Source organism: Delphinapterus leucas, chromosome 7 (genome assembly GCF_059928025.1).
Source record: "Delphinapterus leucas isolate spDelLeu-1000000601 "Yukka" chromosome 7, BTC_Dleu_Yukka2, whole genome shotgun sequence".
NCBI classification, from domain to species: Eukaryota; Metazoa; Chordata; class Mammalia; order Artiodactyla; family Monodontidae; genus Delphinapterus; species Delphinapterus leucas.
The window spans coordinates 101,273,326-101,298,352 of NC_143135.1; the positions used below are offsets into that span (position 1 = coordinate 101,273,326).

At 46.5% G+C, this 25,027-nt stretch overlaps 2 protein-coding genes across 2 annotated transcripts in view; one reads left to right on the forward strand and one right to left on the reverse strand.

The window, feature by feature from the left end:
- Positions 1 to 2,264: 2,264 nt before the first annotated feature.
- VSIG10L2 (V-set and immunoglobulin domain containing 10 like 2) lies at positions 2,265 to 10,764 on the forward strand. Its single transcript, XM_089915898.1, is given in 16 exon segments — positions 2,265 to 2,346; positions 3,938 to 4,063; positions 4,066 to 4,185; positions 4,188 to 4,295; positions 4,555 to 4,680; positions 4,683 to 4,829; positions 5,745 to 5,797; positions 5,919 to 6,044; positions 6,662 to 6,992; positions 8,382 to 8,425; positions 8,427 to 8,674; positions 9,018 to 9,125; positions 9,127 to 9,283; positions 9,975 to 10,135; positions 10,475 to 10,527; positions 10,667 to 10,764. Coding segments are annotated over 16 exon segments (2,088 nt in total).
- An 817-nt stretch (positions 10,765 to 11,581) lies between these two features.
- CDON (cell adhesion associated, oncogene regulated) overlaps positions 11,582 to 25,027 on the reverse strand; it is a 102,481-nt gene continuing 89,035 nt past the window's right edge. The window contains exons 19-20 of the mRNA XM_022556225.2: positions 16,263 to 16,537; positions 11,582 to 15,668 (exon numbers count right to left, since the gene is read on the reverse strand). Of these exons, the coding sequence (XP_022411933.1) occupies positions 15,505 to 15,668; positions 16,263 to 16,537 (439 nt within the window). The 3' untranslated portion in view covers positions 11,582 to 15,504. The remainder of the gene's footprint in view (positions 15,669 to 16,262; positions 16,538 to 25,027) is intronic.

Genomic DNA, 25,027 nt, shown 5'->3' on the forward strand with positions numbered 1-25,027 from the left:
GGCTGCAGATCCTGGCCTGGCAGAGCCAGGTGAACTGTATGTGCCAACTTCGCTGGGCCATGGGGGGTTGGGGGTGGGCTGGGGGCTCAGATATTCGGTCAAACGTTATTCTGGGTGTGTCTGGGAGGGTGTTTCTTGATGAGATGAACATTTGCATCAGTAAAATGTTCCCCCTCCCACGCACGTGGGCCTCGTCCCATCAGCTGAAGGCCTGGATAGAACAAAAAGTTGACCTTCCCCCAAATAAGAGGGAACTGCTCCTGCCTGAGCACGTGGAGCTGAGGCATCCGTCTCTTCTCACCCTTGGACTCGAACTGAAACAGCAGCAGTTCATGGGTGTCAAGCTTGCCAGTCTCTGAACCGGAACCTACACCCTCGGCTCTCTCCCCTGGACTCCAGCTTGCCGACTGCAGACCCTGGGACTTGCCAGGCCCCATAATCACCTGAGCCAATTCCTTACAATAAGTCTCTTTCTATACACACACATCCTATTGGTTCCGTTTCTCTGGAGAATCTGGACAAGTCCTTCCCCGACTCTGCCTTCCAGGGTCCCCCATGAGACACAGTGGGTTCAACAACAGCTCCCAAGTCTTCTGTGATCCTGGGAGAAACAGAAGAGAAAAGGTAGAGAGGCTGGTTCCACAAGCAGAATAGGTTAACTGCAGGGCCAGCACAAACCCTCGTTACAAGCCAGAGTCTCCTTTAAAGTTTTCCTGATTAACCCTGCCTGAATTCTCACGTTTCCTCTGGACACAGGGCCTGCTGCCCACCCTGAGGTGGACGACAGTGCCAGATCACCATTCTTTGCTCCCCAAAGAACGTCTAACAGGGTTCTGATGCTTTCCCAGTTAGGGTGGGGGGATCAGAATGAGGGGGGATATAGTCAATAGGGTAGGGCAAATAGGGTAGTGCCATCCCCACTAGGTAGGACCCTGACCCCCAGGGACATATGCCATTCTGCTCAAAGCTGAGTTAGGACGGCATGGGGGCTGAAGACCCTGTGGAAGGCGTGGAGGAAACTTGGCCGTGGGCTGTGAGAGTGGGACAGCTGGCTGTCCATTGTCCTAGGGCAAGTGAGAGGCCGAGAGCACACGGCGAGCTTCTCTGGGCCCAGGAGGAGCCTGCCTGGCATCAGCTCTGACAGCTCCTGTCCCAGCTGAGCCCTGAGGAACCTGACACCGGACATCAGAGCTCATCTCACTGGGGTCCAGGAATCTCACCCTCCCCCCAACCCCTCCATCAGATAATGGAAAACTCTGATCTCATCTCAGGCTGTCACTCAAAGACAGCTACGGCAGCAGGACATGCTGAGAGCAAGAGGGAGAGAGAGAGAGTGCTGGGATCCAGAGAGCTCTGGACAGCAGGAAAGCTGGTTTCCATTCCAGCTCCAGGGCCCTGACTTTGCAGGCCACATCTAGCTAGGAGCTTGGAAGCTGGTGCGCCGACTCTGTGCTGGGCACTATTCGTGTGTGTGTGTGTGTGTGTGTGTGTGTGTGTGTGTGAATTTTATCAAACATATGTAATAGTATATTTTAAAAAAGAATGTACAGCTTATAAACTGTAACCCCTACCCAAGACAAGAAATAGAACATTATGAGACCCCAAGAAGCCCCCCAATGCTAGTGTGAGTTTTTTGTTTAATATTCACAATAATCTTTACAAGAAAGGAGGTACTATTATCCCCATTAATCTGTGAAGAAACTAGAGCTCAGAGAGGCTCAGAAATGTCCTAAAGTTTCAGGGATCATCAGCCAAATCCAAACTGTTTGAGCCCAGAGCTCCTGGCAACACTCCACCAGCTTCTCCCCACGAAACCTGAGGAAAACATGAGAGGGGTCAAAGGGCATTTAAGGGTGTGTCTGCACCTCCTGATCTCCATGGTCTGGAGGGCTGCACACGGGGGTCCTGCACTGGGCAGGTGGTTGGACTTGATGAGGTTGGGGCCTTTTTCACCTCCATGCTCGGCGTTTTAATTTCATAATATCATTAAAATCAAAGTTCAGAGAGCACAGGGTCCTCCCCCAGGTCTGCCCCAGCCTGGTCCTGACCTGCACTACTCTGCATTATGGATGGAGTGAATCACCTGGTAAACAATTCACCCGTAATTGGGACAGTGAGGGTAACAGGAGATCGGGGTGGAGGTGTCGGGAGGGACCAGGTTGGCAACATGAGCCAGACCCCCCATTCTTCCAGGGCTGGGCTTCCAGGGAGCCCAAGAGCCAGGCAGGAACCTCGAAGGGGCAGCCACCCAGGGAGATGGGGCCATGGTGGGTCGGAGGGCCCTGAGCTGACCACTTAGCCTCCTGCAGCGGGCATCCCTCTGCCTGTTGCATCCAGGGACCTCAGGTGAGTGATGCTCAGGCCACTTCTTGCCAGTGGGTAGGCAGGGCCAGGGCACAGAGAGCACTCTGCTTTACCTTAAGAAGCCATAAGAGCTTATGCTGAGGGCCGCTGTCAGGGAGTAAGCATGGCGTGACGTGGTCAGATCTGGGTTTCGGAAAGTTCCCTCCAAAGCTGACAGTTTTCAGGGAGCTGGGAACAGTGGGAAGACCTTTGCAATAGTCTAGGTGGGAGATGCTGGTAGCGTGGGCCAAAGCAGTGTCCATGAGGTTGGAAAGAACCAGTTTCTGGGTTAAATGTCTTTCTTTTTTCTTTCTTCTTTTTTTTTTTTTTAGCTGTGCCCTGGGGCATGTGGGATCTTAGGTCCCCGACCAGGGATCGAACCCACGTTCCCTGCAGTGGTAGCTCAGAGTCTTAAGCGCTGAACTGCCAGGGAAGTTGCTACATGTCTTTCTTCTTGATCAGTTGAACATCGGAATCTTGCCTTTGATCCCTTCCCTCCAACTCCATGCTGGCCTCCTCTGCTTCTCTCTCTGGGGAAGCTGCGGGGACAGCGGCGGGGAGAATCTGAAGTTGGGAGTTAAACCAGGGCTCCAATCCCAGCTCCTCCACCTACTGTGTGGCTTTAGACGAAGGGATTTCATGTTTCAGAGTCTGGAGGGATGTCATTGTCATTACAGTTAAGATCAGTAGGATGCAGGAGAAGAGTCCAGGGCAGGGCACGGCACAGGGGGGCACTCAGTCCACGGAAGCTAGTGCGAATGAGCCCTGTGGCTTGGTTGTCCTCCGACGCACTTATTTTCTTAAGTTTGCTGAGGCTCTTTACAGTATGCTGACCACAAGGGACAGAAGAACAGGGTGCTCAGGCAGGTCCTGGGGTTCCATGCTGGGCCCCGAGCAGGAAAGAACGCCTGCTGGCCTGCCTTACCCATGATGACTGTTTACTGCCTGACTCCCTGGGAGACTGGAAGCTCCATGAGGGCGGGGATGAGTGGCTCATTTGTCACTGTAGCCTGTGCCTGGCCTGGAGCACGTGCTCCATAGTTAACAGTTGACGAGTGGATGCTCGATGTGAGCTGACGGCAGGCTGGGGTCGTCTTCCTTTTGCTGCAGTGGGTCTGGAATCCCCCTGGGATCCTTACTCAGCGATCTCTGGGGCCTGAACTGCCGGCGGCCACGTGCATCTCCTGAGTCTCGGGAGTCATTGTCTGGCTGATCATCAGATAGACTCCTGGATGCTTGTTAAAATACAGATTCCTGGGCCCTGACCCCTCCCCTCCAACCCAGGGGATTCTGACTCAGTAGTCTGGGATGAAGCCCAGGAATCTACGTTTTTATCAAGCTTTCCAAAAGGTCTGATGGGAACCTCTGCTCCAGTGTCCCACCCCACCCACTTCTACAGCACAGCCTGACAGGAAGCTCCGTGGGCTCCCTCAGAAACCGTCTCTTGTCCACCAACTCCAAAAGGGCTTATGCTGCCTTGTCAAACCCTGCGCAGCCAGCCCACCCTGCAGACCGGTAACAGAGATTCTGGGCGATGACGGGGAGCAGGGGACCCCAGAACTGCCCAGACAGCCTGCATTGCCTCTGTCTCCAGGGCAGCCCCAGGCGACCCCAGGACTACCAGAGGAGGCCCCCTCCACCCAAGGAGGGCAGGGAGGCTCCGTGGAGCTGGCCTGTGGCTCCCGGCCTGCCCCCCTAGCGGTCTTCTGGAGCTTCGCCCCCCGGGCCCACTGATTCCGCAGCTCGTGGCCGTCACCAGCAGAGCGGAGTCTAAGGTGGAGGCCAGGGCATTGGCTCTGGGGGTCGTGAGTCTACGGAACAGAAGCCTGGGGCTGGGGGAGCTGGGAAGGGGGCCCGCGGCCACCTCCTGTGCCAGGCCCTACACGAGGCCGGAGGCCAGCTCCACACCACCTACCCCTCCCTTGCTCTGGCCGTGCCTGCTGAGGGGCTTGGCCAGGGACCCAGGCTGGCTTGAGCTGCATTGCATGCTGCTTTGCATCTATTTGCATGTGTTTCCCATTGTGTTCTGCTGGGCTTGGGTTCTACTGGGCCCTCCTCCAGGCAGTGGGGAAACCTGGGATCATGAAGAAGGGATGCTCAGGGCCCGGTGGGTAGGCCAAACCCTGCCAGCAAGCTCTGGGCTGCTGGACACAGCTGGGCATGACCCGGGTCTGTGATAACAAACACAGGGCCTCTCCTTCCTTTGGCCAGTGTCCGTATCAAAGCCTCAGGTGCAGCTGAGCGACCTGTCCCCAGTGGAGGGGACCTCCGTGGTGGCCACATGTGCAGTGTGGGAGGTCACAGAGCCCGTGGCCTTTGCCTGGTAGCATCAGGCACCCGAGGCCCTGGAGAGGCCCTGGTAGGGGTCACGAAGCATCTGATCCAGCTGGACCCCGTCAGTCGGACACACCTGGGCTGGTACATGTGCCCTGCCCACAACACCGTCAACTGGCTGAGCAGTGATGGAGCCTTCCTGGATATCATCTGTGAGTCAGAATGGTCTTGGGGGAGGGGTCAGGGCTTGCACCCACCTACCCACCTGGGCTTGGCTTCTTGACACACCTCAGGGCCCCTAGGAGTACCCTAGCCCTCCAAGAGGCTCCAGTAGGCAGGAGCTCAAGGCATTGTACCCATTGGTGCCAAATATGGCTCTAGTACAAGGGGTTTTCACCTTTTCAAGGTCATGGGCCCCTCTTACCAGGAAAATGTGCATACGTTCATAGTCACAATTTTACCCATAATTTCAGGGGTGGCTCAGAAAGTCTACCTTTGACCGGCTGAACCCTGAAGAAACAGGGAAGGGGCCACAGTGGGAAGAGAGGGTGACAATTTGGTGCTAAGTCTGAGGCTGAGAAGCTGAAGTTAGAAATCAGAAGCTTCTGCTGAAAGCAAGCACGCATAGCAAACAAAGGATTACTTTTCAGAAGACATAGATTTCCAAAACAACCAGCGAGGAAGGAGCAGCAATCCATACAAAAGTGGACAAAAGACTAGAAGAGTTATTCCAGTGAAGAGGAGGACACATGAAGCTAATTAACTTCTAAAACTATTTTCAAAAAATTTTTTTAATTTAAAAATGAAATCAGTGGTTCATGTGAAAGATGAAGATTAACATAGTCTAGAGCTGCACTGTCCAGTAGGGTAGCCACTTGCATGACTTTGATCATCTGGGATGTGGCTGAACCTAACTGAGATGCGCTCTGAGTATAAAATGCACGCTAGATTTTGAAGACTTAATCTAATCTATATATATATGGGCTCATCAATACTTTTTATATTGATTGTACCTTGAAACCATAATATTCTGCATGTGTTTGGTTAAACCAAAAATATTATTAAAATTGTTAAAACCTATTGGTGTTGTTTTGCTTGGTTGGGTTTGGTTATTTTTCCTTTTTGAGATTTGGAAATTTTCACACCTCTGTGGCACACGTCTACCTATTGGACAGTGCTGGTCTAGAGGATTTAAGGAGCTAGGGCTCTGCCTAACGATGTCCACTAAGGATGTGGTCTGTGCAAACTGTGAACTGAGGACTGTGGAGGAGACAGGTGAGCAGTTCTTGGGAAAGAGGTAGGAGCAGAAGGAAGCAGGCAATGTCGCCTGGAGGCACGCAGCCACCCAGCTCCCCAGCAGCAGGGTCCTCACCTGCACGAGCCGGCACCCAGCCCCGGCTCTGCCTGCCCCCTGCGGATCACGCCGTGTGAGTGTACGCAGGAAACAGCAGGGCTCTGCCATTCTAGGCAGAGGAGTGGGCAGGGGCCAGACCAGTGGGACCCTGGGATCCGGGGAGGGACCCCAGACCACAAGCTCCAGGACTTGCCGTGTAATGAGGAGGTGACAGCACTTGCTCAGTCCCCACCTCCCAGCTTTTCTCTCCTCTCCAGCCCTGGTCTCCACCCACATTGTGCCCTGTCCTCAGTCTGGGCTTAGAGCCCTGCGACACCCTCCTTACTGTCTCCCAGCCTCCAGGGAGGCGCTCATCGACCTGACCCTCTACTTCTACCACTCTATTATTGCACGTTGGTCTTGAAATATGCCTTTGGCTTTCTCTCTGCCTTGGAAACTCCTACCCATCTACCAAGACCAAGTTTACATGTCATCCTGTCTTCAAAGTCCTCCTCCCTGAAGCCCCAGGGAGTTTGTCTTTCTACCTATACTCTAGCACTCATCAGACTGTATTGCAATTGTTTGCTTAGCATCTGTTCCCACTGTTTCCCTGGCACATGGTCGGCCCTCAATAAATGGCGAATGAATGAATGAATGAATGACCGAGCGATGTGTACATGGAGGGATGAGTGAGTGAAACAGTAAATGAAGGAGGGAAGGATGGGTAGGCCTGCCGGCCATTCCTCCTCCTGTAGGGCCATGCCGAGCTGTGTTCCCCACCTAGGGCAGCCCCTCTGGAGCCCCACTTGCTGGACCATGGCCACAATCAGAGGCCAGTTCATCATGCTGAGCTGTGAGTGGCCTGGAGCTCCCTGCTGTGCCGAGCTGGTCTGATGGACGGCAGCCGACCTCGGCACCAGCAGCCGCTCCTCGCTGGCCGTCCACCTCCTCCAGGCCCAGGACGACCTGGCTGGAAGAGAATTCACGTGCCTGGGCACTCACCCACTCAGGGTCCCCAACGCCCTCGGCCGGCTCCAGCTAGGTGAGTGGGGGCTGGAGACTCGGTTCTGGGGCGGGGTGGGAGTAGCAGCCCTTTGGAATCAGGATGAGGGGCTCTGGGGGACAGCTGTGCTGGAATGCAAAGTAAGTGAAGACACTGTGTCACCTCACCTCCCAAGGACTCAAAGTTTTTGATCCATACAGTCAGGGGGCTTGGTCTAGGTCTGTATTGTCCAATAAAAATATAATGTGAGCCATATATATATATATATATATATATATATATATATATATATATATAAAATTTAAAAATTTCTAGTAGCCACACTTAAAAAAGTAAAAAGAAACAGTGAAACATTTTATTTAGCTTGATATATCCAATATGTTATCATTTCCACATGTAATGATAAAATTATTAATGAGATATTTTACATTCTTTTATTTTCATGCTGTCTTCAAAATCTGGTGTGTGTATTTATGGTGACAGCACATCTCAACGTGGACTGGCCACATTTCAAGTGCTAAATAGGCACATGTGTGTTTGGAGCGGGGGAGCCATTACTGGACAGCACCATCTAGACCATGAGGGATTCTGTCACCCTCATTTGCATCAATTTGCATGAGAGGTGCCAGACTATATCCTTGACTTGCATTAATGTTTCAGGTGCCAGAGGTCTCTCTCTGCCTCTCCCACTCCCTCTATTCGTTCTTGGTCTGATTTCTTTCTCTGTCTTCGTCTGGCCCTGGCAGTCCTATTTATTGCCAACTCAAGAAAAAAAGAATTAAATATTGAAGTAAAAATTTCAGAAAAGCAAGCAGCAGAGCTGTCACATAGAACAATTCTCACAAAATGATTCATGTCTTGGTCTCCAAACGTTGGGTGACTAGCATGTTTTCAGGGAGGTCCACCGCTCAAAATATTTCCTTCCCTTCTTACTCAGTCTCAGGACTGGAAATTCCATCATAGGAGATTCACGGACACATGAAACCCTGGGTTTCTAGGAGTCAGTCCATAAAAACTGAGCACCTGCTATGGGTCCGGTCCTGTGCCCTGGTGGAGAGGTTGTGGGCCTTTAGGGGGAAGGAGGCCCTTTGCCATGTGCTAGGAGGAGGTGCTTAACGCAGAGGTGAATAGGGCAGGGGCCCCACCTGTAGGAGCTGCTCTGTGGTCGGGTGGGGGAGGAGCATCGAGGAACACAGCTGCTATCAGTAAAGCCTGGAGCAGATGGTGACAGGAATTCGGCATATAATGAGAGCCTGGAAGAGGAGGCAGACCGGGCCATGACAGGCTTCACTGTCAACCCCACAGGCCCCGTCTCCTCTGTCCCCCACCATCCCCTCCATGGCCGGCCAGCACCTCACCTCCAAGCCTCTCCACTAGCCCAGACACAGGGGGCACCTTCTAGCCTTACCCTCTCTGTCCCTGTGGAAGCCCCACAGCTGGCAGTGGCTGAGCCCTGGGTGTCAGTGCTGGAGGGGGGGAGACGCCTGGCTGGGATGTGCCCTCCTCGGGGGCACGCCACCTGCCCAGCTCCTCTGGCTGGGATCCCAGCAACGGCAGGTGGAGCCAGGCACTTCGGGGTTCATGCTGCACCCTGAGGGTGCCCAGCTGTGCCTGAGTGTCCGGGGTGCGCACCCAGCACGCCACAGTGGCACCTGCCAGTGCAAGGCCCGAAATGCCTTGGGCAACAGCAGTCGGAGCATCCTGCTGTAGGTGCTGAGTGAGTGAGGGGTGGCGTGTGTGTGGAGAGGGGGATGGGGAACCTCCAGCCATTGCCCTTAAGGTGGAAAGGCACAGGGATTCCCTGCTCCAAAACTTGGAGGCGTTATCTTTCTCAGACACAGGGCCTCAAAAAGCACAAGCCCCACGTGAACGTGAATCGGATGCACTCGAGTTCAGGCAAACAGGACGCCACGCAGTCAGAGTAATCTCCTGTCCCTCTATTTATAGAGGAGGAAATTGAGGGCAGTGTGTAAGTCTAGGGTAACACAGACTAAAACTACACATGGTTGTTGGTAGGTGCGCACACGCCTGCGTGTGTCCCCACCCTCGCCCCGGGATATCCAGCTACCCCCAACGTCACCTCACCGCCAGCCGCCTGACCTACGGGAGACGCCAGAGCGAGGTGCAGCTGCCATGGGCCGTCCGAGGCCCAGGGGCACGCAGAGCATCTCTTTCCTGGGGCTTGGGAGACCGCAGCTGGTGACATCGAGCCGGAGAGCAGTGGCCGGCGGCCGGGGGGCTTGGACCCGGAGGTCCTCTATGCCTTCCACGTCCTGGCTCTGAATCACCGCACAGCTGGATACCCCTCTGAGGTGAAGACACCAGGTGCCGTAAGGCTAGCGCCGTGGAGCAACCCAGGTTTGCTCCACCAAACCGAAATCGGGGGCATCTTCCTATCCCCACGGCATCCCCGACTCTGTCCCTTCGCTTCCTTCCTCCTGAGTCCCTCCACCCCCAGCCTCTGTCCTCTTTTGCACCCTCCCCTCAGGTGACCCCCACTGCTGTCTCTCCCCTCCGTCCCCTCCCGGGGAGGTTCTGGAGGCCCAGGCCTAGGGGTGGGAGCCACAGTCGGCTTGAATCAGAAGAAATAGGAAAAGGGGAGGTGCAGGTGCTGGTGATTAAATAAGGATGGGGGCCCGACTCTGCGCCTCAGTCTCACCTCCTGGGACAGAGGTGGGCTCTTGGCTTCCTGCTGCTCTTTCTCCACGCTGGGAATTCCTTGCGTTAAGGCATCCTTTCCTTCAGCCCCAGGCTGCCGAGATAACTGGCCTGCTGCCTCCCGTGCCAGATGTAGGGGACTTGGTTGGGGACTCAAAACCTCAAGAATACAGGCACGCAGAGCATCTCTTTCCTGGGGAGAGACCTGGTCTCCAGATTCTCTGTGTCAAGGCTTGCTCTTGATCACCCACCTCAGGTGGAGGGGGAACCGGATGAGCAGGGCACAGCCTGCTTGGTACCCTATAAGCCACTGTTGCCAAGTTCAGCAGCGGCTCTAAACCTATCCCGTGCAACCCCGCCTAGCGGACCACCCCCTTCAGTGCCTATCCTGCAGTGCTGGATGCGGCAGGAACAGGAATGGTAGTGGCAACGGTGACCTCTCTGCTGGTGTTCCAGTATGCTGCCCGGCACCTGGACGCCTTCCCCTGTGAGTGGGAAGCTCAAGGGCAGGGTTGCTTGATCCTGTAAGGTGGCCCCATAAGATATAGACTCCCCTGGGCAAGGAATCTAGGCTCTTCCTTAGTTGTGACCTCTCCCCAGTGCTAGATGTCCATCAGGACTCCAACCCCCAACCTCGGGCATCTAGGGCCACCCCCTTCTGGGTTCCTGAGTGTCAGGGAAGGGAGGGTTATTCTCCCAACACCTGTGCTGGTTGCTCAAGAAACGCACCTCTTCCTTTTCTTCCTACCGGCCTTGGGCGGTTGCCTGTTCCCAGGGGAGTATGGAAGCCCAGTCATTCTGGAGGTCAGGAAGACTGGGAGAGTGTAATTGCCACTAACTTTACTCTCACACTTCACCCTCAGGGAGCAAAGTCACCAATATCAGGGTTCAAGGGGTGGCCCCGAGGCAATGACAGGTAAGCTCGATTTTATCCCCAAAGCCAGGAAACAGTCCTGAGTTTCATGCGTGATGCTCAGTCTCTCTTGTCCTCTGGGAACAATCTGGGGCACCCCCAGGGCATCTCTCTCTCCTTCTCTTGTGTCTGTTCTTTGTAGGCACTGAATCACCACCCACCACCCCAGGTTCGCATCCTGCACAAGAATCCCCGGGGGCTCCAGTAAACGTCACCATCACAGTGACTGCCAAACCATGAGGCCTCAAGGGGAAGGTGCCAACACGCTTAGGGGAGAAGGTGGGGACGGGAACATCCCCTCGGTCATACTGAGTGTTAAAGCCAAGGTAGCTAAGACCCCAGCTACCCCTTCCCACTGAATATCCGGCTTTTACAACCAGCACGAGGCTCAACTGCAGGGCCTCTAAATGACTTGATTATGAGACAAGTCCTGGCCCAGCTTGTGGAAGACAGAGGTGGAAAGACGAGGAAGACACACGACTGGGGAGAAGATGAACCGGCTGTCCGAGGGCAAGTGAGAACCACGGTGCCGGGACCAGTGTCTGGTGCCGTAGGAGCAAGCTGCCTGCTTCCACACCAAGTCCGTGAACTGAGAAATCCCTCGATAAATCACACGTGATGCTCTCACCAGTGGAGGATTATTCCGATTGCAGCTCCCACAGGGAAAGGCTGACCTGGCTTCAGCTGGGCTCCAGGTTTCCCTACTGGGAGGAAACTAGGGGATGGGAAGCAAGATCTGCAGGCATGTGTGCCCTTCATTCAACTCTAGCAAGAGATGTGCTCGTCTAGTTCTTTCCACATCCCAAGTTCCTTCCCCAAGAACACGAGCTTCTACTGTAGGACCAGCTGAATCAGGGCTGGTAGCAGAGCCAGGTGCCCAGGGCCTTTGTCTCCCTTTCACCTTTCATGTAGGAATAGCACCGAGCCTGTCGTGGGCAAAGGGCCTCACAGTTGCTAGACCCCGGAGTCCGTGCCAACGAGACGGGACAGGGTTCTTGCCACCAGGCTCGGGGAGCTGGCTGAGAGGGGACCCGGCCAAGCCAAAGTCACACTTTGTCAGCCGCCAGCATGACTCACCGACTCCAAGCGTGTGTGTCTGACATCTGGGTGAAACACAAATGCATGCTTGTTCCACTGCCTGGAAGAGTCAGCAGAGCTGCCTCCGCAGGGGACTCAGATGAGAAGAAACAGCGAGAGAGCCAAGGGATCATCCTGCCAGGAATCAGGAAAGTGGCGCCCGAGAGGAGACGGAAAACTGACAGAAACTAAGTTCTCCTTAGGTTCTCACAGATTCAGGCTTCATTAGACGAGGGGTTTCGAGTTCCCTCACAGCTCTCAGGACGGGGGCTGAGGTTCAAGGAAGGCTCTTTTAAACCTGGGGAATACAACAGAACAAGGCGGCCCCACCCCGTGCAAAAGCCCCTCTTGGCTGTCTGGTCTGAGCAGCCCAGGCACTGAGTCTCTCAGGGCAGTAACGCAAAGCTGCTTCTTGAGACTAAACTTCTACCCTGGGGTTCATAGGGACATAGGTAAATGGTAAAAATAGGTGAGGTCTCAGAAGGGACCCCTCTTCCTCACTCTCCTGCTGCTTCTCTCCTAATTCTTGCTTCCTTCCAAAGAAATACTGAGTTCCCCAACGGGAGTCTGCCTGCTTCGGCAGAGCTCCTTGGTGCACGTGTTTTCCCAGGCTCCCATAAAATACCTGTCCTGGATCTTTTTCCTTCGGGGCCTGGATCTCTGCAGTCAGAACAGAATGGATTAACTCACTGGGCTCTGGGATGTGCATAGGGGATTTTCAGGGGGAGGACAGGGGTCCAAAAAATGTCAGAGTGAGATGTACACCCACCCCAATCACAGGCTATAAGCAGCTTTACACAAACAGGGAGCAATCAGAGGATCCCCATCTTCACGTGCTACTCTACATGAAAGCAGCATTCTCTTTTAATATAAAATCAAATCAACAAAATAAAACCTGTCAAAGCTACATCATTTAAAATATGTACAATTTCAAACATTACCACTTTAAGGAAAATAAAACATACTTTTCAATATGATACAAAAACATGCATCTTAAAAGTCATTGCTTTAAAAGAGAGCAACACAGATGAAATTCAGTTATAAAGTTAATTTCCTGGCAGTACTGTAGCCGGAATGAGATTTGCATCACAATCAGCTTAGTAAGGATGTATCGGCCCTTGAGGACTCGTTCAACAAAAACAAAACCCAGAAAGAGAGGCTTTTTCTAAAGACCACTTCAAAAGGTTTAAAACATTGCCATTTCACTTACATCTTGTAGAGCACCCATCACCAGACGATCAGTGCATAACCAAAAGAAGGAAAAAAAGGAGCTAGTGAAATTATATAGTAGGAGTGGGCGGAGTTTTATGCTAAAACAAAGACTCACAGCGAATTCTAAGAGAAGAAACACAGAGAGGCCTGACGGATTACAGGATCACTATTACGCTGAGAGAAGGTCAAATTCCCGTGCACGGATGGTAGTGAGGGGGCGTCAGGGAGAGAAATGAGGGCTCCGGGGAAGACCAGGCAATAAGCTCAGAGCTCTGCCCATGGAGGACAGAGGCAGCTTCTCTCGTTGTGGAGTTACAGCATCCGAGGAATCCCATGGCGGGGCGGGCCATGGCTTACAGAACTGGACCAGTTCCATCAGGAGAGTGAACCACAATGCTTTCGGAAAGCAGTATGGAAAAACGGAAGGAGCTCAGATTACAGCTCCAGATAAGTTCAAATGCTGGCTCTGTGGCTCACCTGTGTGACCTGGGGACTTTACCATCTACTTTGTAGATGTGTCTTAACAGTAAGATTTGAGATAGCAGTAACAAGCACCAGCACAGTGCCTGGTACACAGCAGTTACTTCACAAATGTTAGAGCCACCGCCCACGCTGTACTTTCCTCTGACTTCCTGGCAAGTGACATTAGGTAGGACTGTTTTGGGTGACTGTGCAGGGCTAAAAGTTCAGAACAACTCACGGTTAGAGAGCACTCATAACTCCTAAACATGAAGGCAATTATATATATATTTATATTTTATATATCTCAATATATAAAGGCATTTTTTATAAATAAAATACAATAAAAGGGATAACACTTAAAACAGCGTTACTAATAATATAAATAAAGCAGTCCACAATGAGATTGCCCTAAAGGTAAAGTTGTTTTCTCTTCCTAGTGGACAAATCCCGTATTCAAAGTCAATCTTTAAAAGCAGTTTATGACCTAAGGCTCATGCTAATACACCTCTGTTTCCTGAATCAAAATGACTGCCTACAAACATTTACTCCCCAGTTTTCTAAAACTCCCTCTGTGACTGCATTGCCTGTAACTTGACTGGAAACACAGGGTATGTCTTTATATTCTGTGTGCTAGGACTTTGTCCTTTGCTAGCCACAGAAGTAAGGGACACAGCTATTCCCCTCCAAAGCTAACTGCATCTAAGCAACGTGAAGAATAAATCCAGTCAGTATACTACAGGCATGGACGTCTGGAATGGAGAACTTGACTGCAGCATCCCTGATACCCGACTATGAAATCATATCTACTACATTCTACTCAAAGTAATCCTTGCATAGTGACCCAGCTCACAAAGCACATTCCACTAACGGTTCTATTTATAAAGTATATAGACATATGTAAGGGGATATTGATGCATTTATATAGAAAGTCGATTAGTACAGTATGCTAGTCTATTTCACTGCAATTGTTGGGAAACTGTAAAAGTTTTCCACTTATGCTGGAATTGCTTGACTCTTAGGTAGGATCTGTTTCTTCCCCAAAGGGATGCACAATCCAGAAAAGAGCAGTGATCCATAAAGCTTGACTCAAGCTATTAAATACACTTAGAGTGTTGTTTTGTTTTGTTTTAGATGTGGAGAAGAAAAGCCTTCCAACGACAGCTGCAAACGTCCTCGTCACTCAGAGGCGGCAACAATTGTGATTTACGAGCTCTGCTAATCGAAGCTTTAGGTGCCTGTTACAATGACGACATTCAGAAAAAAATGTCTGGAAACTTCAAACCTCCAGATTCTTTTCTGACACTCCCATCTTCCAGGTATTGCCCAAGCTGGAAATCAGAAAACATCGATTTTCAGGGGCTGTGGTACCATGACACATCCTATACTAATGGGAGAGCTTCCGCCGAGATAGTCCCCCTGGAACCTTCCCTTTTTTCTTAAAATGCACATCTTTCTCTTCCAGTCACTACTTGAAAGTCTTATTTTGCTCCTACTCTTAGAAACAGTCAAAAAGAGCCCCATGGTGACCATGTTATAAACAAATGCAATTTAAAATTTTAGTAGGCATTCTTTTTCTCTCTGGCCCTGGCTCCCTTTCTGCTTCTGCAATAACCCAACCAGACTTAACCACCACCATGTCCGTGACACTCTTTGTGATTAGTGCCTAGAAAGCTGGACATAACTTGTGCCCATGTGCAAAGACGGTCTATAGGTCAACTATCACTTCTGTGGAAGGCACTCATCAAATTCACAAGACATCTGCTATTACAAACATCAGGCTACAACTGTGGTTGACTACAAATGTTCTCAGAAAGTCTGATAACATGATAGTGAAAGACAGCTTTCCTTCTGAAAAGTTCCAATGGCCTGTGCAATTCTCTCTTAGATGAGTCAGCCAATAGGTGGGATCATTGTAGGAGGGGCTCTTACTGTCGCTGAGGCTCTTGGACAACGTGGAATGATCCCACTGCTCTCATATGATTGAAAACTATGCCAAACCAGGTTGTTTACTACTGAGGGGGAGGAAGAAATAGGGAGGGAAACTTTTAAGGCATAAATAATATAAAAGGGCACACATTTTAAGATACATTCATATGACATTACTACTACAAAAAATAAATAACGATTTTTCTCTGAATTGAATTAATGTCCTTCACACAGTCCATCCCCAGGCCTGTTTTGTGCAGTTACTGGCTTGAAGTGGAAACATGACGAGGCACCGACACATCCTCAGGTTTCCTGGGATTGCTGAAGGACACCCGAAGGGCTGTCTACAGGAATGCCAGGAGGAGACCATGGTGTCTTTTCAGCGCAGTCCTTTGAAACAGGTGGCAAAATAAGAGGATTCCAACTTAAAATTTTGTTCTCTGTTTCTGAAGGCACACAGCTGTCTCCTGAAAAACAAAGGTTTGGAAATGATAAAGGCTGATTTTTATCAAAGCAGTCTACAAACATTACCTTGAGCAATAAAGAAAGAATCATGAGCAAAATCAGAGCCCAGTTACATTTAGTTTGAATTTGAGGGAGACAGTAGGTTTAAAAGGTTTAAAATAAAGTTGAGCTCTCATGAACAGTTGTACAATTCATCTCAGGGTTAAAGGAAACCCCTTAAAAGCCCCAAAATTACCATGTTAAAGAGAGGCTACAACTCCAGAATCAATTCAAATGAAAAAGCTCAGGATCACAAAATGCATCCTTCTAGCAAGTGTACTTTCAGGTACAAACTGAATCAAAGCCTATTTGGATTTATTTTCCAAAATGTTCTCAGGATGAACAACCTGAGATGAATGGTGTGCATAACAAAATTTCAAAGAACTCTTTATTGAGTCAACTTTTTTTAAAGTATCCAATATCCACCCCACCCAATACCTAAGAAATACGTGAGTTGATCACAGAGAGAACATTCTGAAAGCATCACCTTTCCTGATACAGTTCTTAGTTAACTGAAGACTATCTAGAAACTTAAGATTTATAATGTCTTGCTGTACCTCTGTTGAACTCTGCTGCAACTTCCACACAATCAGAGCTGGTCTCATTTCTATTGTCTTGACAGCAAATATGCTGAGCAGGTCTTCGTGCCTTGTCATCTTTGATGCCCTTCTCAGGTGGCTGACCACAGTCGGGGACTGTGGAAGCCAGACACACAGGCATCTTCATGTGAATGAGGGGCTTCATTTCCAAACCATCCTGAGGATAAGGTGCTACCACTGGGACCACAGGAAGGGGGCTGCTGCTGAAACTGCTGTTGGTTTTGGTGAAACACCTATAAAGGGTAAACCAAAAGAAACAGAATTGTATCTAGAGGGATCAATAATTAAAAGTCACTCATTTTGAAATATCATTTGGTATTTTGTATTCATAGATTCTTAAGAAAGATTGATGCTTAGAAATAACTAAGTGATTCACTATGATTTGAAATATCAAAAATTAGAGTTAAAGTGAAATACAACAGGAGAATGCATCAAAAAGCAAACCAATTAAGAATGGAACTGTATATGATGACCTATCCCATGTTTCCTTTGCCCTAGTCCGCTGTCAGAAGTTGTCTTCATAATTAAATAGCTCCAGAATACAGCACACAGACGGAAAAGGCCATCCACACTGGAAGGAATGAAAGAAAAAAAGAGGAAGAGGACAGAAAGCTAAGAAACTTCGGCCACATGAGAGAAATGACCTTATGAAAGAAAGCCAACAAAAACACACTGTTTTGAAATCAGATATGTTCCCTCTCACTCTTGGAAAAAACACTACAAGAACTAGACACCCAAAATCCAGGTTTTATTTTTCAATTTTTTTCTTTTTAGAATTAATTGCTAGAATTTATTAGTACTGAGCATTCACTTCAATTCTGCCCTACTTTTATTTCTTGCCTTCATCCAAGATATGTGTTTTCTCTAATTTTTTTCCTTCCTGTTCTTCAGATTGGATAATTTCTATTGATCTTCCAGTTCATTGACTCTTGCTTCTGTTTTCTCCAATCTGATTTTAAGCCCAATCAGTAAACTTTCCATTCCAGTTATTTATACTTTTTGGCTTTGGAATTTCCATTTGATCTTTTTAACTGTTTCTATTTCTCAGATGAAATTCCCCATGTGAATTCATTGTGTGTATATCTTCAAGTCCTTGAGCATATTTGTAACAGCTGCTTTAAAGTCATTGTCTACTCGTTGTGATATCTGGATCATCTCAGAGTCTGTTTCTATTGACTATTTTTTTCTCTTGAGTAAGTATCACATTTTCCTATCTCGCGTTACATGTATAGTAATTTTTTAAACTGGATTTTTCCCTCTGATTTTCTGGTTGATCTGTTGGCCTCAACCTCCATCCTTCAACACCTTCAGTTTGTGTTCTTGACCCAAGATTGGAGAATGCCCTCAGGCAAAAACCCATAAACAAATGTCACCCATTGTCTTTCAAGGTTAGATTTATTCAGTTTGAAATTGTCCAATTTCATCATTATTACCTGTGGATGATCAGGCTAGTCCATCATTAACAGAAACTGGAATCCAAGAAGTATTTACATAAAAAATAAAAATATTTTTTATTTACAAAATTAGGAGTGAGAAAAGTCTGGAGAAGACATTTCATTTCGCTTTGATCTGGGTTTGTTCGGTAGGAAACACACAGGACTGACCAGTAGTATGATGGAGCTAGGCATGTTAGGGAATAAAGATAAGAATTCTTTGGACTTCCATCCTTTGAACATGGGATGGTATGCTTCTGGAGCGTAAGAAAATCAGTAAAAGGAAGTCCATGCAACTGTTACCAGCATTTCTGTTGGTTCAAGTTATTAGAAATACCAAATCCTAAGCATGAAGACTCGGAACCTGGAAGAGAATAAGACATCTGTCAGGAAAACAAATCCTTAATTTAAATAAGTCCAACTTTAATTTCAAATAGAGAAATATATTCACTCTACACTTAGTAGAACTCAGATACCAGTCACCTGGCATGAAAGCAAAGTATGTCTGTCAGGTATTCACCTGCACAGAATAATTTGACTACAGCATTATCTAATGTGACTGTAATTTTAACTTTTAATAGTACAGGAAAGATATATACCTGATTGAAAGAATATCTGTGTTCCCATGCAAGTGTTAAGGCAGTCAAAAGTGGAGGGAGCACTGGTGTGGAAGAAAGTTCGTTGGAGTCAGAATCAAAGCACTGCGCTGGACAGATCATGACTCCAGGAAAGCGTGGCATTCCTTATCGGTCTGATGTACATTTTATTCAACTCTGAACTTAAAAATTTTTTCCGGGGTGCTGACGAGGGTGAACACGAATCTCTTGACATCCATTTAAAAATGTCCATGTTATCAGTCTCGTTTTTCATTAGTCTCTTCCACTGTCGCAACACCCAGGGAACCTGAAAATCCCCCTGAATGTATTCAATTCATGAGAATCCACAGACTGTAAACAGGGTACTCACCCAAAATATGGGGCAAGTCCAGGGGAAAAATCTTCTTGTTTTTGTTTTTTGTTTTTTGTTTTTTTGGGCCGTGCTGCATGGCTTACAGGATCTTAGTTCCCCGACCAGGGATTGAAGCCGGGGCCACAGCAGTGAAAGCGCTGAGTCCTAACCACTGGAGCACCTGGGAACTCCTGGAAAAATCTTTTTGCATTCAAACTACTACTAATGAGAATTTAATAGATATTATATATCTATAAATAATGTTACTTAGAAGAACCCTTTATTCTAAAACCATTGGCTGATACTTTCTAAATGTCAGACACTGTGGTAGACACTGAAAGTATAAAGATAAATACAACAGGTTCCAGCTCTCAGTCTAGCAGAGGAGAAAAAGTAAACAAATGGCTACAATATAATGTAGTAAGTGTAATATAAGAAGGTATAAAAGACACTGCGAGCGCCCAACCTTGAGATGCGCTAGAGATGTATAGCTGATGAGAACAGGGTACTTCCCACGTTCCAGCTAAAGACCAGTGTGTATTCCTCCATGCTATTTCAGACTCAAGCGTCTTATAATTGAGGAAATTACAGCAGATGGCAATTGTGGAATTAGCGAGTAAGAAGGATTCTGATTTCAAAAAACCATAAATATCTCTGGTCAGGGGGATCTATATGGCTACCATGATTCGCTGGAAATCATTCTTAAAAATTAAGCTCCTGGCTTCTGGCTATGGCTGATTAGTTTATATCAGAACAACTCTCCTGCCAAAAGCAACTTGGCAACTAAAAACGATGGCGAAATTTTAGTTTAAATCTGTCAAAATCATCAGAGAGCTACTCCAGCACTTAAGTGGCTGAGATTCCAGAAAGAAGGTAAATGTGAGTTTCAGCACCACTTTTCCTCATGAGGCATCTGCCCAGTTCAGTGCAGGATGAAACGCTAAGACGTCAGCGGGAAGTGGCTAAGGAGCTGAGCAGAACTTCTCGCAGTTTCCTGGGGCTGGGAAGACAGAAATTGGAGCTCAGAGCCTACCAAAGAGAAGAGGCCCCGTAAACCCCCCCAGGCTTTTCACTGGGACCCTTGAAGGGTTACATTGTAAAAATAACAGTGAAGCAGGAATAGACAAGGCTTTTAAAAAGACTGAAACTCAGCAATAAATCAGCTCAATCGCTGATTGGGTTAAAATGATCTGCCCCTTGCCTAACTGCCTGCCAAAAACAAAAGTAAATCCTTTCTGGGGCAAGAAAACATCTTCCAGAGACTCTATGAGTTATTATATGCAATGTCCAGAATTCAGTAAAAAATTACGTGGCATTTCTGGAGACAGAAACAAGAGAAAACTAAGTGACGCAGACATTGAGTTAGGAGACAAAGATTTTAAAAGAACTGGATGAACATATGCAAGAAAACAGGTGACAAGATGGAGAATTTTAACAGAGACTTAGAATCTAATAATAATTATTATTTGGAATTTCTAAACTAAAAAGTAGAATACCTAAACGAAGAACTCAATTCATGGAGTTAAGACCAAATTGAACACAGATGACTAGAGGTTTACTGAACATGAAGCGTGTCTCTGCACGGTCTTCAGACTGAAGCACAGACACAAAAGGATGGAAAATATAGAAGGAAGCTTAAGAGGCATATGAGGCATAGAAAAAAGCTCAAAAATATATGCAGGCACACCTCATTTTATTATGCTTCACTTTATTATACTTCGCAGATAACGCGTTTTATACAAACTGAAGGTTTGTGGCAGCCCTGCGTCAAGCAAGTTGGTCAGCGCCATTTTTCCAACAGCGTTTGCTCACTTCTGTCTCTGTCATACATTTTGGTAACTCTCGAAATATTTCAAACTTTTTCATTATTATTATATTTGTTATGGTGATCTGTGATCAATGACCTTTGACTGTAGTTGTTTTGAGGTGCCACAAACACTGCTGTCTTATTTTAAGAAATTGCCACAGTCATTCCAGCCTTCAGCAACCATCACCCTGATCAGTCAACAGCCATCAACATCGAGGCAAGACCCTCCACCAGTGAAACGATTATGACTCACTGAAGGCTCAGATGATGGTTAGGATTTTTTTAAGCAATAAAGTATTTTTAAATTAAGGTATGTACATTTTTTTTGGACATAATCAAAAAATTCATGTGACTCACTTTATGGCAATATTCAATTTATTGCAGTGGTCTGCAACCAAACCCTTGATATCTCCAAGGTATGCCTGTAAAGTTGGCATCTCTCTGGAGGACAGAAAAGAGAGAATGGGATAAAAGCTATATCTGGAGAGTTAAAGGCTAAGAATTTTCTAAAACTGATGAAAGTTCAAGCCACAGATTTAAGAAGTTCTATGAACCCCAAGCAGAATAAATACAAAGAAAATTATACTTTCAAATGTGAATAATTAAATGGCTGGAAGCAAAAATACAAAGTGAAAATCATAAAAGCAGCCAGAAGAAAAAGACATTATCACCTTGAAAGGGAACAACAGCTGTATAGATGATTCTTCAATAGAAACAACAGAAGCAACAAAATAATGGAATGACATTGTTAAAGCACAAAAAGAAAGTAAACGCCAACCTAGAATTTAATGAACAGTAATAAATACCCTTTGAAAAGGAAGATGAATTGAAGACATTTCCAAACAAAAAATCTGGGAGAATATGTAACCCTCAGACCTTTACTACAAGAAATACTATACGGAATTCTTCAAGTTGAGGGAAAATGAGTACCAGCAGACAACAGGAAGAAATACAGAAAAATCTACAAACAGGAAATGAGGGAGAGGGTGTGGAGCAAAGGGAACCCTCCTGCACTGTTGGTGGGAATGTAAATTGGTGCAGCCACTGTGGAGAACAGTATGGAGGTTCCTCAAAAAACTAAAAATAGAGCTACCATATGATCCAGCAATCCCACTCCTGGGCATATACCTGGAGAAAACCATAATGCAGAAAGACACACGCACCTCCGTGTTTATTGTAGCACTACGTACAATTGTCAGGACATGGAAGCAACCTAAATGTCCATCGACAGATGAATGGATACAGAAGATGTGGTACATATATACAATGGAATATTACTCAGCCATAAAAAAGAATGAAATAATGCCATTTGTAGTGACATAGATGGACCTAGAGATCATCATATTGAGTGAAGTAAGTCAGACAGAGAAAGACAAATATCATATGACATTGCTTATATGTGGAATCTAAAAAAATGGTACAAATGAACTTATTTACAAAACAGAGTCACGGATGTAGAAGACAAACTTATGGTTACCAAGGGGGGAAGGGGGGTAGGGAAAAATTGGGAGATTGGGACTGAAATATATACACTACTCTATATAAAATAGATAACTAATAAGAACCTACTGTATAGCACGGGGAACTCTACTCGATACTCTGTTATGACCTATATGGGAAGAGAATCTAAAAAAGAGTGGTTATATATACATGTATAACTGATTCACTTTGCTGTACACCTGAAACTAATACAACATTGTAAATCAACTATACTCCAATAAAAACTGGTTAAAAAAAAAAAAGAAGGGATGAATAGCAACAAAGGTAATGTCGGGAATTGTGACTAAATATCGACCGCAAAAAACAGTAACTGTATTGTCTTAAAGGATTTTAAATATTTATAGAATTAAACCACATGACAAAAATAACAAAACACTGGGGAAGGAACTGGAGTTAAAATGTTCTAAAGTATTTTATTGTCTAGGAAGTAATAAAAGTACTAATGCATGTTAGACTCTAATTAAGATCATAATGTCCAGCACCAAGCACACAGTAAATGGCACATCGTATGACCTCAAAAATGCTGAATAAATAATAAACATTAGAACATCAGACTTTTTAAATAAGCTTTTCTGTAAGCAAGTAAATTTATTATCAAGGAGCAACAATTAAACTAATTGGTCAAGATACCTTATAACAGACCATACCTAAAACTAAGATAATACACGTAGATTAAAGTGAGAATGAACCATGGGACTTCCCTGGCAGTCCAGTGGTTAAGGCTTCATGCTTCCACTGCAGGGGACACAGGTTCGATCCCTGGTCAGGGAACTAAGATCCCGCATGCCGCTCGGCACGGCCAAAAAAATAAAGTGAGAGTGAACCATACACTTACCCCTTAAGATTTTTGTACCACAATAGTAGTTATCTCTGTCCTTGTTCCATACTAGTTCTGTTGTTCAGTCTTTCTTCTACCTGTTGGCTTCAAAGTTCTCTGACTTAAAATTCAGTCTTCTGGAGGACGGGCAATGCCTGTCCTAGGTGGCAGAGAAAGCTCTTAGTGACACAATGGAGCACAGTCAGGCACTTAATGAAATCCCCAATCATGATGTAAAACAAACTAAGTGAGCTTCTGGTTTGATGTTCCATTTCTCTGCAGGAATCTGGAAGTAATACAAAGGTGCTAGAAACCTGAAAGACAAAAGAGGATCAGGTCAGAAAGAGAAGTTTTCGTTTAAAAAAGTAAAGTTAAGGTGTAGGAAAAAAATATACTTGCCAGAATTTGAAACACCAGGGCAGTTCCCTAAACACAAGATATTATAAGTTAATAATTGGCTTATATAGATCTAATATGAATTTAATTTCATAATGCTGCCATAAAATAATGAAGACTCACCAGATAATAAGACGCCTTAAGTTCTTCTGTTGTTTTGTTCCTTTTAGTTTCTTTTCTGTCCTGCTCATTTCTTTAATTTAAAGCAAAGGACGAGATTTTTAAAGGAAATCTAAGGGCAGTCTAACAGTTTGAGTGTAGAGCACTTTCGTGAGAATGAAGGTAAACTACACGGATGGGACAGGACTGAGGGATGGTCAGGACAGAAGAGCCAGGGCCAGCTACAATGGATGGTAATTAGAGAGCTGATACTGTCACCTGGTTTTATGTGCTGGAAGTTAACAAGCAGAATACACATACGTTTTAAAAGAAATTACAGATATCTAGCAAGAGAAAAGTGCAATCTCCTATTACATATTCTTTAGCAGCTATTTTTCAGGTAAGTGATATAGAAAATCACAGCAGTGCATACTTTTATTCCGAACTGTGACTCTCAATTAACAGGGTGGTGCTGGTAGTAACATCGTCATTTGAGTTAGACTGTTAACATGATTATAACCCAAATTTCAACATGATAAACCAAACTGATTTAAAATTTTCTCGTATGCCGAACCCTAACTCATAATTATCAGTAATTAACCACGTAGATAACCAAACATAAAAAATGCAGTCACCTTACTTTTAGTTCATTTCTGAATGTCTACATGTGTTGACATAAAAATGGCTTCAACTTGGGGGCTACATGCTAAGATATAAGCACAGAGGTCATAGTCGATAAAAAAGGAATATAATACCTGTTCTGAATATAATTAGGCATATAACATGTACAACAATTCTTTTACTGATAACGCTTTAATTAAAATTTCTTTTTTTTTTTAAAAAAACTGGCTTTATTTACTTATTTATTTTTGCCTTGCTGCGTGGCATGCGGGATCTTAATTCCCTGACCAGGGATCGAACGCATGCCCCCTGCAGTGGAAGCACAGAGTCTTAACCACTGGACTGCCAGGGAAGTCCCTAAAGTTTCTAAAGCAATCAGATAATCACAAAAATAATACCTGTATATATGTAAATGTAAGAGACCCAAATCTATAACAAGTGAGAGAGAGAAAAGGGCAAATGTCTGTGTCTGCAAATGTATCACATTCATTAAGATGCTCTTATAGGGGCTTCCCTGGTGGCGCAGTGGTTGAGAGTCCGCCTGCCGATGCAGGGGACATGGGTTCGTACCCGGGTCCGGGAAGATCCCACATGCCGCGGAGCGGCTGGGCCCGTGAGCCGTGGCTGCTGAGCCTGCGCGTCCGGAGCCTGTGCTCCGCAACGGGAGAGGCCACAACAGTGAGAGGCCCGTGTACAGCAAAAAAAAAAAAAAAAAAAAAAGAGATGCTCTTATAATGCACATCTTACAGCTTACACGATACAAAGAGCTTGTAATTTTACTATCTTAGGCTTCTCAATCTTTCAACTGCAGTTACTATTGGCTTAAAGTGGGGTGAAAGTTTTCACTGAGTTGTCTCTGGCTCAATGAAACGACTTTTCCTAATTTTAAAACATTGAGTAAATAGAACTCTGTGCATCATGCCACATACAAAAATCTGTGCTGTTTTGCAAGAATTCAGGTAGTCTGGGACCTGTTAGTTTATTACTAAGATATCTTTTAGTAAACAGGAGAGGCCTGTCTGACCAAGCTGTCAGATAGGAGAATGACTATTATAGTGTCATAAAAATAAACTATTCTTTCACCAACAATCTGAATAGCACA